At 31.0% G+C, this 17366-nt stretch overlaps 7 protein-coding genes across 10 annotated transcripts in view; 2 read left to right on the top strand and 5 right to left on the bottom strand.

Moving 5' to 3' along the window:
- LOC128388193 (protein turtle-like) overlaps positions 1–4500 on the top strand; it is a 39834-nt gene extending 35334 nt beyond the window's left edge. For 2 of the 4 annotated variants that reach the window (XM_053347562.1, XM_053347560.1), the window contains one exon: positions 3910–4500. In XM_053347562.1, coding sequence (XP_053203537.1) covers positions 3910–3967 — 58 coding nt within the window. In that variant the 3' untranslated portion in view covers positions 3968–4500. The other 2 variants (XM_053347559.1, XM_053347561.1) reach the window with 2 other exon arrangements.
- Positions 4501–4935: 435 nt separating this feature from the next.
- LOC128388233 (uncharacterized) lies at positions 4936–7849 on the bottom strand. Its single transcript, XM_053347611.1, has 3 exons — positions 7348–7849; positions 7150–7267; positions 4936–7075 (listed from the first exon to the last, which is right to left on the bottom strand). Exons 1-3 carry the CDS (start codon positions 7614–7616, stop codon positions 5051–5053), a joined length of 2412 nt encoding a protein of 803 aa, XP_053203586.1. The 5' UTR covers positions 7617–7849; the 3' UTR covers positions 4936–5050.
- A 127-nt stretch (positions 7850–7976) lies between these two features.
- Positions 7977–10312, bottom strand: LOC128388236 (nucleolar protein 58-like). Its single transcript, XM_053347613.1, has 5 exons — positions 10152–10312; positions 9664–10055; positions 9330–9394; positions 9113–9247; positions 7977–9026 (listed from the first exon to the last, which is right to left on the bottom strand). Exons 1-5 carry the CDS (start codon positions 10194–10196, stop codon positions 8089–8091), a joined length of 1575 nt encoding a protein of 524 aa, XP_053203588.1. The 5' UTR covers positions 10197–10312; the 3' UTR covers positions 7977–8088.
- A 99-nt stretch (positions 10313–10411) lies between these two features.
- Positions 10412–11820, bottom strand: LOC128388241 (uncharacterized). Its single transcript, XM_053347620.1, has 2 exons — positions 11078–11820; positions 10412–10999 (listed from the first exon to the last, which is right to left on the bottom strand). Exons 1-2 carry the CDS (start codon positions 11497–11499, stop codon positions 10573–10575), a joined length of 849 nt encoding a protein of 282 aa, XP_053203595.1. The 5' UTR covers positions 11500–11820; the 3' UTR covers positions 10412–10572.
- A 908-nt stretch (positions 11821–12728) lies between these two features.
- Positions 12729–14352, bottom strand: LOC128388238 (gastric triacylglycerol lipase-like). Its single transcript, XM_053347616.1, has 4 exons — positions 13801–14352; positions 13644–13733; positions 12996–13583; positions 12729–12938 (listed from the first exon to the last, which is right to left on the bottom strand). The coding sequence occupies exons 1-4, from the start codon at positions 14273–14275 to the stop codon at positions 12766–12768; spliced, it is 1326 nt and encodes a 441-aa protein (XP_053203591.1). The 5' UTR covers positions 14276–14352; the 3' UTR covers positions 12729–12765.
- An 863-nt stretch (positions 14353–15215) lies between these two features.
- Positions 15216–16245, top strand: LOC128388249 (uncharacterized). The gene is made up of 2 exons (XM_053347629.1): positions 15216–16029; positions 16105–16245. The coding sequence occupies exons 1-2, from the start codon at positions 15800–15802 to the stop codon at positions 16211–16213; spliced, it is 339 nt and encodes a 112-aa protein (XP_053203604.1). The 5' UTR covers positions 15216–15799; the 3' UTR covers positions 16214–16245.
- LOC128388243 (deoxynucleotidyltransferase terminal-interacting protein 2-like) lies at positions 16198–17320 on the bottom strand. Its single transcript, XM_053347622.1, has 3 exons — positions 17146–17320; positions 16812–17029; positions 16198–16740 (listed from the first exon to the last, which is right to left on the bottom strand). The coding sequence occupies exons 1-3, from the start codon at positions 17195–17197 to the stop codon at positions 16291–16293; spliced, it is 720 nt and encodes a 239-aa protein (XP_053203597.1). The 5' UTR covers positions 17198–17320; the 3' UTR covers positions 16198–16290.
- Positions 17321–17366: the final 46 nt, after the last annotated feature.

Genomic DNA, 17366 nt, shown 5'->3' with positions numbered 1-17366 from the left:
TGGTTACTCAGAATTTACTATTATCTTTTGAACTTTTTTTTTCTCCCGTTTCTCTCATATGATGTTTTCTCACTTTCTTCAATTGAGTATAACATGTATGAGTTTTCATTATGCTCTCAGTTGAACATTAGACTCATGAAGAAAATTTTGTCTTCTCTTTGAATAATATAACATTCTGATGATAGTGAAAGTGATGACGTTATGTATTGATGATAAGAAAGAACATTTTGGTAAGAAGAAATGGAAGATTCTTTTTCTTTTCTGTCGTTTCCAGTTACCATCTTATTCTTCCATTGAGAATGCGTCTTCTTCTATTGGAATGTTATTTTCTTCCATCATGTAGTATCTTCCTTCCTGCGTATTAGTTTCATCTTCTTTTCCATCTTCACCATTATCATCTTTTTCATTTTCATTTTCCAAATTTCTCTCTCTCTCTCTCTCTCTCTCTCTCTCTCTCTCTCTCTCTCTCTCTCTCTCTCTCTCTCTCTCTCTTTCTCGTCTTTTTCATATTCACATTTTCTCTATTAATACACCTTGAATTCGAGACTAAAGAGAAAGAACAAAATTCATGGATGAAAAAACTTCTTGATTTTCCCTGGATTCTGAATCATTTTTCTTCTTCATATAAGTAATAACATCTTTCTCTCTCTCTCTCACTCTCGTTTATGCAATATATAAATGTACAGAGGAAAAAAAGATAAATAAAAGAAAAGGTCAAACGTCAACTTTAACTCCGGGTGGTTGTGACCCTGTAATCAGAAATAGTAATAGTTAAATTAGGATAAATCAAGAGAAAGATTCAATTGTTACTTAATATTATTTCTTTCTGTTTATCATTTGTTGTTTTATTTCTGCTGTTGATTATAGTAAATACACTTACCTTGTGTGTCGAGATTTGAAAAAGTGAGAGAGCAGAAGAAAAGAGAGAGAGAAAAGAGGTTTTTTTCTTTACCCAAAAAAATCTTATCTTCTTAACTCGCCTGAGTTACCATGGATTCACGGTTGAGAAAAGAATGAAACAAGAAGGTAAATAATCTAAGAAGATGATGAGAAGAGAGAGAGAGAGAGAGAGAGAGAGAGAGAGAGAGAAGGGGAAAGTTGAGAAAAATTCTGGAGATTCTGAAAACAATGGGAAATGAGAAATTCAGTATCAAGTGATGCAAACACAGTTACTAGTTAGTAATAGTTGGGGTTAAATCTGTCACTCTTAGCAGGATCAGTTGAGAAAAGAGGTTTGGATTGGGTGGAAGAGGTAAAATTCATTTGAAATGAGCTTATTACTATGATAATTTTCAGAATCATGAATTGTGATAATCATACTGATGAAACGATAGAATACAACCAATGAGTAATAACAATATAACTAATGAGAGAAAATTAAAATACCAAATTAAATAATAATAATAATTAGTATCTCATCATCATCTCATTACAATCTTACCTTTTATCTTAATCTAATTTTCCATCAATATTATTATCAACCTTTGACATTTTTCCTTAACAATAATATAATTGAATAAATAATCTACATGGATAATTTTATTGTGTCGTTATAATGATTATCATTTACACTTGAGAATTAACTTTTTTTTTGTTCATTCCAATGAAAGATAATCTCATGTTGATATTGATCATTTTATCCTCTGTTGATGAAGATGAAGATGAAGATGATGATGGTAGTCAATTAAATTGGATTGTTTTTGATTGGTCAAGATGAAAATTTCCAATTTCTATCCATCTTCATCAAGGAAAAAAAAATGTCATCTAATTGACACAAACACTTATTGTAAGTTTTAGCTTGAGAATGAGAGTTGATTGTTGGACATTCATGGATTAGTTTTGATATGATTGTTGACAGACAAAAGGAAAACTCAATTTCCCCTATTGATTAATAATCTTAAATGATGCTGACCACCGACTATTATATTCACCAAAATAATAATGGTGAAAATATTGTTTCAGATAGTTGAGGGTCAGAATTTGAGGTTTGACCATTTGGGTGATTATTTGATTATATAAAAAGAGACCAAGTTAATTGAAGCAAAGAAAAACTCATAGATTTTAGATCAGATGATTAGATTTTGTATTAGTGATTTCGATTTGCTTCCAATTAATATTGTCCACTAATTTTCCCAATTTCTTTCTCCTAACGATCAACATTTCAATCGATAAACTTATTTACCATTAATGGTGATGGAAAACAAAAATATTATCTTATTATTATTAGAATTGTATCATAATTGGATGAACAAATCACGATAATCATGTAGATTGAGATGAGAAAATTGGTAACAAGATATGAAAAATTTTCTACAGCAAAAGATTTAAAATGTCAAATGATTAAGATGTTGGATGGAAGATGATGAGGATAATGATCAACGTACCAGAGGAGATGCTGTCCAAGTGATATTGTGGTCAACAATATATTCCAGAGTCCAAGATATCATATCTAATGTCCACCATCAAACTTGATGTCAATATCAATCACCATAAATCTGGAAGACAATAATATTGAGTTAACATGGACACTCCGAGTTTATCATTCTTGTTATTGGTTCATTGACTATCGTCCTCTTTTTTTCTGATTTATCAGTGATCGCTGGCATCGTCATCATCATCATCATCATCCAATGTCAAAATGATAATACATATTAATGATAATACATATTAATGAAAGTGTGATCACAATTTAGCATCAACTGTGTATATGAAACTGTAAAATGAATTCCCAGTAACTTTGTTCATAATTAAATCGATAAAAAAAACAAAATCAGTTCAATTGGTTGACTGGATTTTTCCTGATTTTCCTTTTGCTATTTATCACATTTGTCATCTTCTCGATCATCATTCCCTGTCTTCTTTTGTTATCTTCTTGTCTTCCATGATTTTCTGCTCTTTTTGTTGGTTGTTTTTCATCTCTCTCTCTCTCTCTTTTTTCCTGGTCAATGGTCAATCTCTCGCGTCACAACATTAGATCAACTCTTTCTCTTGTCCAGTTTCTTGTCTATTGATTGGTTTATAAATTGTTCCTTGATAATATGGTCAACAATTTGCTCTGAACATTCATTTTCCAATGAGATTATATTCATATCCAAGGAAACATTAAGCGAAATGTATCCTTGCTTTTCTCATTTTTTTTCTTCAATTTTTTAAACCATTTTCATGATAATCGTTACAGTTGAAGATGAACATTTGGTAAAAAAAAGTTCAGATACTAATTTCAAGTGAAAAGACAAATTTACCTGAATTGTTAATGAATCTGAGTTTGAATTGCATTTGCATGAGAGTTTAAGTTTCCCTGATAATCTACTGAAAATAATAATAATCAAAAGAACCAAATTCATGAAGATGATTGTTGATAAATAAACTTCATAAACGATGATTTACCTGAGAAAAGATGATGAAATTGATGATAAGGAAGATAATATAATAATATTATGGTGAAGATAATGATGTTTGAAAGAGTGTTAAGCCGATGATGATGATGATGATGGCGATTGTTTGGCAAATGATAGAGAAAAAGAATGAAAGAATTACTTATCATGTTCGATATTTTCTTGTTATTCTATTGGAATGGAAGATGGATTGATATTGAATTGATGAATTCCATCATCCAAATCAATCCAATGTCATCATCATGATCTATTCTGATTATAGTCAAATACATGATAGAAATTAGGGATTGGGAAGTTGTTGTATTTTCTGCTTTTTTTTTCTTATTGATTGAATATCTTCTTGCCTAATGGATAATTTTCCTCTATCACCATGATCATCATCTTCATCCTAATAGTGCACCTCAAATTATATCCCATGTAATGTTATCGTAACCGTAATGATAAAGTTGATTCCTAAATCCTTTTGTTAATCCACAATCACTAATCTCATTTTTGTTTATTTCTTCATTTTCAGGTTTAATAAATGTAAATATAACATCACAATTGAATTGGAAGCAATAAAAGTTAATTAAAACATCGTACATTCGTTAAATGCTCATGAATTTCATGGGAAATTCCTCATCATGAAAAGCCTGATTCGCTCATTGCCATTGCCATTACCATGTTAATCATTTTTATTTCATCAACCAATTGATTTACAATTTATCTCGATGATCATGATCATGACAGACAAAAAGTTACAATTTAAATCAATGTGATCCAAACTTTTTTTTTTAATTGTCCTTTGCTTTTTGGGTTAATCATTTAGATTTGTTTATTGTGAATCAACATGTAACTGATTATTAATCAGCATCAGTTAATCAGCTACAATCAAGATGATTTCACGTTTTTCTCGCAATTTCTCATCACCAAATTGTAACATTAATTTAATTTTCTGTTTTTTTTTATTTATTTACACTCGAAAATGACAACAAACCTCAGATTTAATCATCTTCATGGACAAATGAACTTTTTTTGTTCTTCATCTTCATTTATAGAAATTAATATATAACAATTTTGTCTAAATTGTAAATGAAAACAAATAAACAATTAACTCTAATTACTACTAATGTTTGTTGGTAAAATTGATTTTTTTTATTTGATTAATTTAATTAGTGGTATGTTTGTTGGCATTATGATTCTGGGAACAAATTTGATTGTGATTTAAGGTATCATACAAAAAAAAGATTATGAGTAAATTAATAACTTTTGGCTCAGAATTTTAATTGTTTAAAAAAATCAGCGTGATTATTAGTTGATTCTCAATCGATTTGGTGTTACATGAATTGTTGGTTAGGGTTTTGGTGGTTGATTGTTTGGAGTTTCTCGGAAACTTTCAGTTGCATTTATGCAACAATTTAAAATCTCAATAATGAGGAGCTACTTTTTTAACTTCTTCAAAATTTCTACATTCAACCTCGATTTTGGTGAAACTTTTCACTTCTTTGTAACTTGTTCGTAGACGAAACCGAAAAGCGGCAAATTCAAAATGAAAAAACAATTGGTCAGAAAATTATTTTATTTTGATTAACAAGTAAAAAGTTGATAAAAAATTGTGAATTTGTTTTTCGTTTCATGATATAATTGTTGGTATAATGTTGATTAGATTGTAGTTGTTAATTGTTCTGTTTGAATAGATAGTAAAGATATTTTAATATTTTATCCAAATTGGTGAGCATCCGGAAATTAAGGTTACCATTGACAATTATTGATCGGATGAGAAGTAATTTATTGGGAGCAACACCGATGGCAAATTTTCCTGGTGCAATTTGATAATCTTTAAATGGTTCATTGTCTGTTAGAAATTGTTCCAAATCATTGTAATTAGGGAAACATTGGACAGTTAGGTGACAATCAAGTTGCTTGAGTAAACCATTCCAACTGGAATCATATTGATTTTCATTACATTTCAGTGGAATCATGAATCTTTCAAATGAAAAAATTTCACTGCTAAATTGTGGACAACAGTAAGTAACACCGTTTGTATCACCGAAACGAAGATCACAATTTAGGGTAAATGGTTTAACTCGATTTGGAGCTAATTTGAGTTGGTAGACTTTGAAATCGTTTTTCTTTAAAACCGGGATATTAATTATCGAATCAATTTCTTGAGATGAACAGGTTAATCTGATTTCTATGGCGAATAATTTCTGGATTATCTCTTCGTCCATGGAAATTGTATTGAATGAAACCTTGAGTGTGTATGGAATTGTGATTGGTGTTAGACATTCGATATCTACTGGTTCTGGTCTACATTTAATCTCATGAATTGTCAACGGAATGGAACTTGATTTTGGATCGAAAATCAGTAATGGCGATTCATCATCTTCAGAAATTTCTTCACAGAAAACTTTCCTTAGATTTTCTTGACTTGGTAATGTGTTTAAAGCGATCGAGTAAATTTGTGACCAACTTGAAATTGTAACACGATTTTTGTTTGCCATCAATAGATTAAGAATCTCATTGAGTAAATTTTTCAGATTTTCATCAATTGTTTGATGACGAATCACAACTGCGATTATTGCAAGTAAATCTTTACACATGGATGGAAATTGTTTCGCTGCTTTATAGCAAAAGGTTAAAATGGCGATCATTTTTTCCGAGTCCAATAGTTTTCGAGGTTGACGGAGAATCCATTTGATTGCGAGAAAATATTCTTTCAGGTGAGATTTTTCTTCTTCACTTGGTAATGTTGTCATGTCTAATAATTTAGAGATTAGAGATGATGATACATGAGCCGAAAGAACCGGTAATCGATCGAGAAGGCACAACGCATAAGGAATATGAAGCGATGGGTTGGTCAGCATAAGATGAATCAGAAAACCTTCAATTGACGACTGAAGTTCAGGTCTTACAGTTAGAAAGAAATAAAGTTGACGATAGAGAGCATTTGTTGACCGGCGATTCACCTTTTGTCCATTAAAATTTCCGATGGATTTGAGGTTAGAAATCAGGTCAATATCGGAAATATCTGTTTGACAAAGAATCATCAGTTTCTTTTCTTGAGTATCTGGTCCATCAAGGGGAGTTAAGGCAAAGAGACGATGATCAGCCAAATGAGAAGATCGTAAAATCGGCAATAGTGACTTAGCAAAATCGAGAAACAAAAGACGATGAGCAACCACCAGTGAGGGATGAGCACAGAGACTAATTAATCTATGTAATAATCCTAATTCCTCATTAGTGGAAAATAGTTCCAAGCCAAAAGATCGCAATAAAAGTAGAGAGAAATGAAGATGAAATGATTCAGTTGAATGAATGAAAAGCGGAAGAAACTGCTTGAAGATGAGAGGTGTTAATATCGCCTGTCGTTTGGATTCAATCAATTCCAACAGGTAGTTCAATATTGTATGTAAACGATAAGGATCAGTATTGTAACGAGGTAAACTACCAATCAGCTGTTTAATTATGGTTGGATCGAATGAAGAACCATTTTTCAATAGAAGGCACAATAAAGTCGGATGATTACGAGGGATTGTGGCATCGGGCACATAATTAAATATAATTCCTGGTTTGAAATCTTCCAATTGGATTAAACATTGACAAGCAGCATTGGAGAGATTTTTCTTCTCTTTTATATTTGATAAAACCACCAAAGTTTTTACAAAGCTCTTCAGTAGATTCTGTAATGAATCGGCAACCTATTGGGTAGGATTACGAAAGATACAATTGATTAGATGAGATGAAATTTAAAAACGGAATCAATTTCTCTCACTAGATCAAACTGGCATGTCCATAAAACGGTACAAGTATAAAGATATTTGCATTTGACGATTTCACTAGATTTGCTGGACTGGAATATGTTGATTAACGAGCCGATTGTTTGTTCCAACCTGTATGTATTGAAACAAGAAAATAATCAAACAGATTAATTCAAAGGACTAGATAACCATAACGGACTGAATTAAATTACTTTTCAGAGTCTGAGATTAACCAGAAATGTTGCTCCAATAGGGAGAGAAGGTGTAACTTGATTACATCGTTAACTTCTTCATCAAATAAATCACGGAGAATGTCAAGTGTGAAAGAAGATTCATCAATGGGTAATATTGATTTCTGGTAAGAGAGATAAATGTCAAACCAATTCTTGCCAAACAAAAGATTCTTGGATTGAATTTCTTTGGAAGATTTTGTTGATTTAATAGATTTTAATGATTGGATAGAATGACGTCTAAAATCCATGGGTAAAAGAGGTTAAAAAATTAACAAATATCAACAATAAACCTACAAACAACATCAACAAAATAACTGAATTGGACTTTGGCTCATCTTCTTTAATCAATTTGGTTTAAATCAACAATTTATTTGTTTTGGTAACAAAACAGGTGATCGGAAATGAGCGCGCTCTTTGAAAATCAGGATTGATTCTTGCTCATGTTAATCAGAATTAATTGTTCGGTGTGAGTCATCAAATTGGTTCATTTTCTTTGATGAGATTTTCGATTCTTGGTTAGGCCATTTGACCTTTTAATATAATTGAGGTTTTCTTATCATGTTTATGGTTTGTTTTTTTCTAATAATTAAATTGTAAGATTTCGAGGGTTGATATGATTAATTGATTTTTAATTGATTTAAATGTTTAATGATTGAATGAAAATAAAAATGAGCCCGTTTATTTGATGTGAAACTGTACAGATATATGATAAGGCTCAAACTAATCACTATCATCACTGTCTTCACTTTCACTGCTTGAATCGTCATCTTTAGCTGGTTTTGGTGCTGCTTTTTTGGGAGTTTCTTGTTTAACTTTCTTGGCTCCTGAAAACATTGGTGGGGCTTTTGCCTCTTCCTCTGAAGAATCTTCGCTTTCATCATCATCATCATCGTCATCGTCTTCTTTTTTAACAGGTGTCGCAAGTTTACCAAAAGTTCCAGAACCAGAGGGCTTGTTGTCATCGAATTTTCTTTTACTTCCTGTAAAAGTGGAATCAGCTCCCGATTTGTAAGATTGTACTTGAGATTTATTCTCATATTTATCCCATTTGGCTTGAGCTTTACCAGTTCCACTAACTTTACGAAGTTTACCTTCCTCTAAAATTTTTAATCGAGCTTCCAATTTAGCCTTATGCTCAGTTCCTAAACTAGCACCAGGATTTTCTCCCATAGCATCAACACGACAAGCTAATGCCGATTTACCAGCAAGCATACGAGACATTTTTCCTTTGACACGGGCAGTAGATTGACCGACCAATTGAGCATGATAGATAAGACCATATTTAGGAGTGTCGTGTCTGGTTTTAAGAGCTCTGAAAAGTGCCTTTTCAGCGCCAAGAATTTGAATTGTTGAAGCAGGATGTTTGGCAAGATTAATTAATGATCCAGCATGGGTGATAAGACGAGCACCAACTAATTCACCGACCAACATGGTTAAATTTGGAGCAATGGCCATCATACGATTTTTAAGATATTCGTATAATTGAGTTCGATACTCTTGCATATCTAAAACATTTCTACATAAATGTTCAATGTTCAACATATCTTCATAAGCGATGTCAGTACCCATGGAGACTTCAGCCAGTTCTTTCAATTCTTTTTCAAGCTCTTCAGGTAAAAATTCACTAAAATCACAAGATGCAGCATTGGTACGAATACCTAACGGAAAAGAGAAAATTAGAAAATGGAGAGAAAAGAAAAAGATTAATAAAAGTTGAATCAACAGGTAGTTGAGAGTAACTTACCCATCTTAAGAACGGCTTTAATGTAGGTAGTGTTGTCGGGAATAATTTTGGCCAATTCGGGGAAATGCCAACCATACCATTCTTTGCATCTCATGATATAATTATTCAATTCTTTGTCTAAGTTATCAAGAAGAGCTGGAAAAAAATATGATAGATCGAATCACGATTAGCTCAAGGCAATATGTTGATTCCATAAGAAAATATAATGGATACTTACAAACTGCTTGGATAATCATTGTATCCACTTTGTCTGCACTGAATTTAAGTTTGTACCTGGAAATGCTGTGAAAGTAAATGGAAAAGAGAAAAATTTGAATTAAATGAGGGTAACATGATTGATGACCTAAGAATTTAAATAACCACTGATCAGATGTAGTGACGAAAACAATTGTTTTTATCATTATGTATCAAACACAAAGTTATCCATCATTTCAGTTTTAAGTGATAGTAAGTCAAAGAAGAGGGAACATATTTGACGAATAAAGTTCATTAGTAAAGATTTGAACTAATTAGAAATCTTTACAACTTGAGAACTGAAAAATTAAACTTACCCATGACTTAATCCCATTTCCATGGCTTCATTTTCTGAAGGTGACCATTCGGGAATAAGAGATTCTACATTCAACCTAATACATGACATTAATTGTTGAACAGCGGCGGTTGAAGCAGATTTCACATTGAATTTATCCTTAATATAAGTGGCCAATTTAGCATCAGCAACACCAACAATTTCATTCGGCTCCTTGGCAACAAGTTTCTTTATTAACTTTTTCAACCTTTTACTTGCTTTTCCTTCCAACAAAGCGGTTGCACATTCGACGGCTTCAGTAACATCAGCAAATTTATCGAAAGCTTGTAAACTAAGCAGTTTATTTGCTTTATCGGGATCATTGAAAATTGAATGAAGCTTATCAGCTTTTTCCAATTTTTTGTCATCTTTAAGCTTTGAAAACGAAAATGGAAAAAAATGTAAACCAAGTTGAGAAAAAGAAAAAGTTATTCTTTCGTTCATTAAATCAACAAAATAACAAAGACTTACCTTGAAAACAGCATAACCAATCGCTGATTCGAAAAGAATTAACATTTTGATTATAAATTGGTTCTAATTGATTGAATATAAACACAAAAAAAGACAATTAAATTAACCTAACAATCCAAATTCTGCAAACGGAAACATGGAGATAGAAAATACAATTTGAACCCATGCTTCATTTCGAGGGACGAATTAATAATTACGATCATGTTTTCTTCTTAATTTTTCTTAGAAACAATCAGATACAAATAGAGACAATTAAGTGATGAATTTAAATGAACTTTTAGTTGAATTTAATGAGAAGGAAAATAAATACGATGATTAACATGTTGATATGTAAACAAATTGAACAAATGATTGTTTTCTTTTGTTGAATGAATGGCAATTCAATTGGGCTTTTCGTGGAAATTAAATTTAAATGGTCAATTTAAAGGTAACTAAATTGTTTCCGATAATGTGAATCATCAAATTGATTGATTCCAGAATCATGATGATCATGTGAATCTTTGGCTTCTTCCTTTGAACCTTTAGAATCGAATTTTTTTCCATAATTATCTTCGAGTTTATGAGATTTTTTCTTCTCTTGTGACCAATTCTCTTTTCCTTGATTACCTTTCGATCCTGATTCATATTCTCGATTATTTGAACCTTTCAAATGATCGCGATTAGAATGACCCTGATTCTCCCAACCATGTCTGGAGCCTTTTTCTTTTTCCCATGACCATTTTTTCTCATACACTCGACCTTTATTCTTATTATATTCTTCGACCAATTTCTCATCTTCGTGGTCATTTGATTCTGAACCTTGTTTCCATTTCTGAGCAGCATCTCGATTATCATGACCAGAAGATTTTCTTTAGGATTTTTCGAAAATTAAAATGAACAAATTAAAGATCATCGTCATTGATTATTCGAGTCATTTATTAACTTACTTATGTGCACCATCAGAATGTGATCCTTGACTTTGGACATTTCGTTGTTTTCCCGATTCCTGTTCGTTTCCATGTTTTGACCATTTATCAGAATCACCCTGTTTCCAGCCAGAGTCTGATTCTTTCAAATGTTTATGTTGACCGGAAGTTTCTTGAGTTGACGATTTAAGTGTTTCCGTGAAAACTGGTCGACTCATTAAATAGGGGAAAACATTAGCACTTTCAGACGACTGAGGCATCAGAACATCAGAATCACTAATCAGCTGAGATTCTGTTGGATGACCTAAGGGATAAGGTTGAACTTCCCCCTGTAACAATGAAGATGGCGAAGGCTCCGTTAATTGTGAACTATTTGTTTCATTTAATCCGTTGGTTAAATTTAGTACAACACTTAGAACGTGAATGATTGGGAAGATGTTCATTCCTGGTTGATCAATCACAATTAGTCACAAATAATCAAATAAAATTGTCACTTGACAAGTAGTAACACTTTCAAATCTTAACCATAAACAACAACAATCAATGAAAAAAAAAGTTGATTTAATGATTTTATTTTCTCACCTTCTCACTCTCAATTGTTACAACAATTTAAATGTAATTTACTATTCACAATTAGTTAACTGGTTGAATTCATTGATCCGTCATAAATTGTTGAGTAAAAACCACAATTTGGTGACACTTTAAATTAGAATTGAACAATTTATTCAATTTTTACTTCTACCAGTTAACAATTAACCAATAATCAAGTGAACAACTAATTGTCTCATAAAGAGTTGATTTAATTAACTGAATGTAATGATTGTTACATTTTCTAAGGGACATTTATTGACCGCATCGGACAATCATTTGGGTTGATCGTTCAAGTTAAATTGTTCAAAAGCCTTGATTGTATTGTTAATAATGATAGAAAATAATTAAATTATAATCAATTTTGCTTATCAAGAGTTAATTTTTTGACAAGTTAAAAATCTCGTTCATTAATTTATTGATAATCTAAATAGATGTTAACTAATTTTCTTTATGGAATTGACAATTAATTATCAAATCGTAATGATTTACAATTAATGATTTTGGGTCAATATGAAGATAAAGACAATTTGTCTTTTTACATTCGTTTCCGTAAACAATTTAGTTAATTGTTGTTTAATTGTAGTAAGGAGAGCTTGCAATGAGTTAATGGCTCAAATAACTTGTAGCAATAACTGTTAATTGTGAAACTGTTAACAATCAGTTAATTATTAGTTGGAAGATATGGATTAGAGAGAAAAGGTAAAAAATTAACAAATTGTTGACATTGGATGGAAACCATTTGAACGTCAACGATTTAATTGCACTTTAAACTCAAGTAATTAACCTCCTCAAGATCACCAACAATTAACGAATTAACTTTTGCAATCAAAAAAGACAAAATCAAAAGTGTCAAATTAGGATTACATATAAATCTAGTGTGCTAACAATTGTGTACAAAACAATTAAGATGATTCTGGTTGGAAGATTAAGATAAATTGTTGTTGATGTTTAATAATTAGAAATCAGATCAATTGGATTATATTAACACCCATTGAATTAGTTTATCAACTTTTCCATCAACCAAAAAGCGTAGATTATAATGTAATTGTGCTGATTTGATGGATCATCGAGATTAAAAGGATTTACAATTAGATTAAATTTATTTTTCTTTGTACAATTTAGATTGATTTAATTTTCTTATTGCTATCAGTTAGATTTAGTTCTAACAATTGAGATTGTCGAAGTACATCAAGAATAACAACATGAACCACTTCGTAAAGATTATCGGCATAAATGAAATCTTGATGATCCCAAGTTGGAATTGCAATTTCATAATCTCGGAACAATGGAACTGTAAGAGAATTAAATTAATTGTGATTACTTTTCTTCGTTATAATCAAATTCTAACCTTTCAAATCTTTAATCAAAGTAGCGACATCTTTAACATCGCCTAAGGTATCAGCCTTTGAATGGAAAAGCGCCAATTGGGTTGAATTGATCTGCGACACTTTGTATTTGGGTGGAGTTGGACCATTGTAATGAATTCTATTCTCAGCTGTTCCATAGTCAAATTTGATGAAAGTTTTCTTATTGACATTTTGTCCAAAATGAACCAAATCCCAAACCGAAGTTGAACCCGAAAATAAATGAGCTCGATAAACGTCCAATCGAGTTGTATTCAATAGATCAGGCGAATATCCTTTCAATGGATAAATCAAGTTCTCACAAACAATTGGTTCCCATCGATTGCAAACAAATTCACTTGTAATCGATAATATTGAACTTCCATCGCCCAATTCACCGCCCGTTTTACGAAGTGAATAAAGGACAAAGGGCAAGGCAGCAGCGATTCGCAGAGCAGGTAATATATTACCAACATAAACCACCGGTGCTAAAGCGATAAATGGTTTCACCTTTAAAGAGTAATTTGGCCTCTCAGATAAAAGTCCGAACATGATCAAAGTACCTTGCGAATGTCCAATCCAACCAAGATTCTCTATATACAATCAACCAATAGTTATAAGAAACGTTGGAGGAAACTAATTGTTACACTAACCTCGTCCAGTTAATTCCAAGATGTAATCAATCAAATTCGGTGTATCGTATTGTATCATTTGATCGAAAGAAAAGTTCCAAAATTCTTTATCTATTGGTCAATATGAAATTCGAAAAATGGACATTTAGAAATTGTTTCGTTCTTTCAATCGACTTACCTTTATCTGGATCAAGAGTTGTATGATTTCGTGAGTATTGATTTCCTCTTGAATTGGCGAGCCAAACATCGTAACAACGATTGGACAATAAGAAGCCTAAATTGTTAGTTCGAGTATTATTATCGTCATCAGTTAATTGGTCTAAAAATTGATCATCTGGATCACATGGAACAGCAAATCCATCAGGTGAGTTAATTAAGAAAGTTTCTCCTGAACTAATGAATCCATGTTGAATTACGATAGGCCGAAGTTGCTTCCGTTTGGCCTGATCGACAAACGGATTAACTATACGATAAACACCAAGGATATAATTATCTTCCGTTGTAACATAATGAACTTCATAATCAAATCCTCTGGAAGTAATCAATTCAACAATATCACGATTTGTATCGGGATCAACTGAATTATCACCAATCACTTTATTAAATTGAATGATAATTAGCAAACAATAGACAATCAAAGGTAAATTAATCATTATCAATATATATATAAATTAATTGAACAATTAACTGTATATTTCTTAACTCAACAATTAACTAGATTTGACAAACTTTCAGTTATATATATAATAACAATGTTATTATCATCTACCGATGTAATTAATTCAGGGTTAATTTGATTAATCCACCTCATTGCCTTTTTATTAAATTGATGACAATCAAATGTAAATCAAGCTAATTATCTTGCTGATATTTTTAATCTAATTACAATTAGTTTTATTCCTGTCCCTTTGATTACCACAGGAGTGATGGTGATTTGTTAAATTAGAAAGTTAATTGATGTAATCTAGTTGATGATGGAAATCATATTAATTAAATTAATTTTGATCATTAATATGTAACAATTAACCAAAAAATCAATTTGATCATCTATTAATTACTACCAATGTCTCAATGATCATTAATTTAGTTGATGATTAGATCAGCACTGAAAATAAACCGATTGTAGTTCTGGTTAATTGTTTTTTTTTTCAAAGTAAAAGTTATTACAATTTAAACAATCAATCAATATTATCACAATTAACCTATTTGATAAGCCCATGGTCTTAATGATCAAGTGTTAATTGTTAATTTAATTCAGTGATAAAAGTATTGGTAATAATAAACTTAATTTTTGCAATTTTGTCCTTTAATTAGAAGCACTTTGATTGCAATTAAGTAAAAACCTGATTACAATCAGGTATTGTGATTTCTTAAATTGTCATCAACAATTGATCATTAGGTTGACAGTTGATGGCACAAGACAATTAGAGTGAGAGTTGAAAATTGTAGATTCACTAAATAGTAACAATAATAGTAACAATTAACAATCAACTGATCATTTTTCATTCTGCTACAATGAGTATAAATTTGTGGTCAGTCAATTAAATCAAAAGTTTCTACTCATTTTTGGATTAAATTAACGAAAATAAATCTAATTAAGTCTGTTATTGTTTCAATGATCACAATTAATACTTATTCATTGTACATGCTACTTGATGATGACTAACTATCAAAGTAATTAGTTGATTATCTTGCTTGTTACCATTTCTTTTTTTTGATTCCTCCTTTTGTCCTACTTCCTGTGGTCACTCAAATTAAACAATCGATGACCATATCGACTACTGATTTTAATTGACAATATCAGGTCATTAGTAGTATTGGATTACAATTAAATTTTACTTTTCTTTTAACAAGACTATTTTTAGACTAATTAATTTACTTTTAAAAAGCTGACCAATAAATGGGTGGTAGAGGTGGTGGTCAGTTGAATTGATTGGATGGACAATTACATTTAAAAGAAAAATTTTACAATCATTCAAGTCTATTTATCATTTGACCAGTTGATAATCAACAAGGATTAACAGTTAACCATCATAGTTTTAATCATGATTATATGCAACAAGAATTATATTGAGAGTAAAAAGTTAATCTAGTTTGTTAAATTGTGTCATTTGTTTTACTTGTTGAGAAAAAAATAATTAAATTCAATCCAAAGAAAATTAAATCAGTGATAATCAATGACATCCAAGGGAATCAAATTAACTTTTACTTATGTTGGACCGTTAATTGTGTTAACTGTGTTGATTTTAATCACTAATTTTCCCGAAGTCAATGGTCACCTTCATCTTGGATTTGGTCATCGTCGCAAGATTGAATTAGCCAAGAAAATTGGCCTGGCGCTTTTCATTGCGGCCAAAAATAAGAAATTAATGTTCCCCTTACCATTACCTTTACCTTTACCTATTCCGTAAGTAAAGTTTACTTTTAAAGTTTTAATTTTTATCCCAATTAATTGTTGCTAATTGTAATTTCATTTCAACAGAATCTTTAAAACATATCAACCTGTCATTCATGATCCACTGTTTTTCAAACATCAATCAATTAAACAACACCTTGGTAATCATTTAGCTGGAGCTACTGGATTTGGTTGAAATCAAGTGAATCTTGTTCATTTGATTAATTAAACGTTTAATGGAACTTTAAAGAATTAAATTAAATTGTTCACTAATTACTTCCGACCTTTGGTGTGTTTCCTTTTGTTCATTTTAATTTGTTGGTGTTTTTTGTTTATTTCTTCTTTCACTCTCTTCTTTGCGATCATCGGCTTAACGGCTCGGAATCTTTTCTTTATCTTCTTTTTACTTTCGACATTTGCTAACAATTCCTCGACCAAGGTTGGTTTTCTTTCCGCTTTTGTGGCTCTATCATAGAAATCGTGAGCATCGGTAACCACAGTACCAACTTGAACGAACTTGGGAATAGCTTTAGATTTGTGTTCGGACTTTTTGTAGAAACGCTTTGGATCAATAGCATTTCTCATCTGAATAACAAGATAATCTTTTTCAACTTCTTTTGATTCATTTTCGGGAAAATCAAACCATCCTTTGCCTTTTGTTTTAATCCTCTTCTTGATTGGTAAATTGTCCTTTTCAAATCCTGCTTTTATCACTTTCTTAGCCTGAAAAAGTTACAGAAAAAGATAAAATATTAATAATAATATAAGATAATAGGGTATAAAAAAGTACTTACGTCTAAGTCTTGCTCATGTAATTTAATATATTGTTCTTGGACTGAGTTTAACATGTCATGTGGACTCATATAATTAAGGTAACCACCAAGTTTACCATGTTTTAATTTGCTAGAAAGTTGAATTGGTTTATCATCTTGAATATCTTCTGAATCCTCGTACAAAGATTTACGATAGTTACTCAAGCGATTTCCATTTTCATTTTTGTCATCATTTTTATCTACAAAATGACAAAATAATCAGTGAATTGATTAGTACAGACAAATTTCATTTAAAGACAAAAGACAGAAAAAGATGAAGAAAAAAATGAGTTGAGAATTTAAATTGTTTACTTACATAAATTTGACAAATTTGTTTTTTCAGAAAAGCTACTTATAGATGTAGACATGGTTATCGATCATTAGTTTGATAGAAAAATGTTAATTAACTGAAAATATAAACACAATTAACAATTAAAGGTAAGAGACAAAAATAAAAACATCAACAAGAATTTAAAAAAATCAAGTTGATCAACACATGTTTTTGGATTCGGATCTTAACCGAGTAAATATCGGATC

The sequence above is a fragment of the Panonychus citri genome, unplaced genomic scaffold (assembly GCF_014898815.1).
Source record: "Panonychus citri isolate SS breed McGregor unplaced genomic scaffold, ASM1489881v1 Contig00096, whole genome shotgun sequence".
Taxonomy (NCBI): Eukaryota; Metazoa; Arthropoda; class Arachnida; order Trombidiformes; family Tetranychidae; genus Panonychus; species Panonychus citri.
This window is presented reverse-complemented; position numbering and strand designations above follow the sequence as displayed.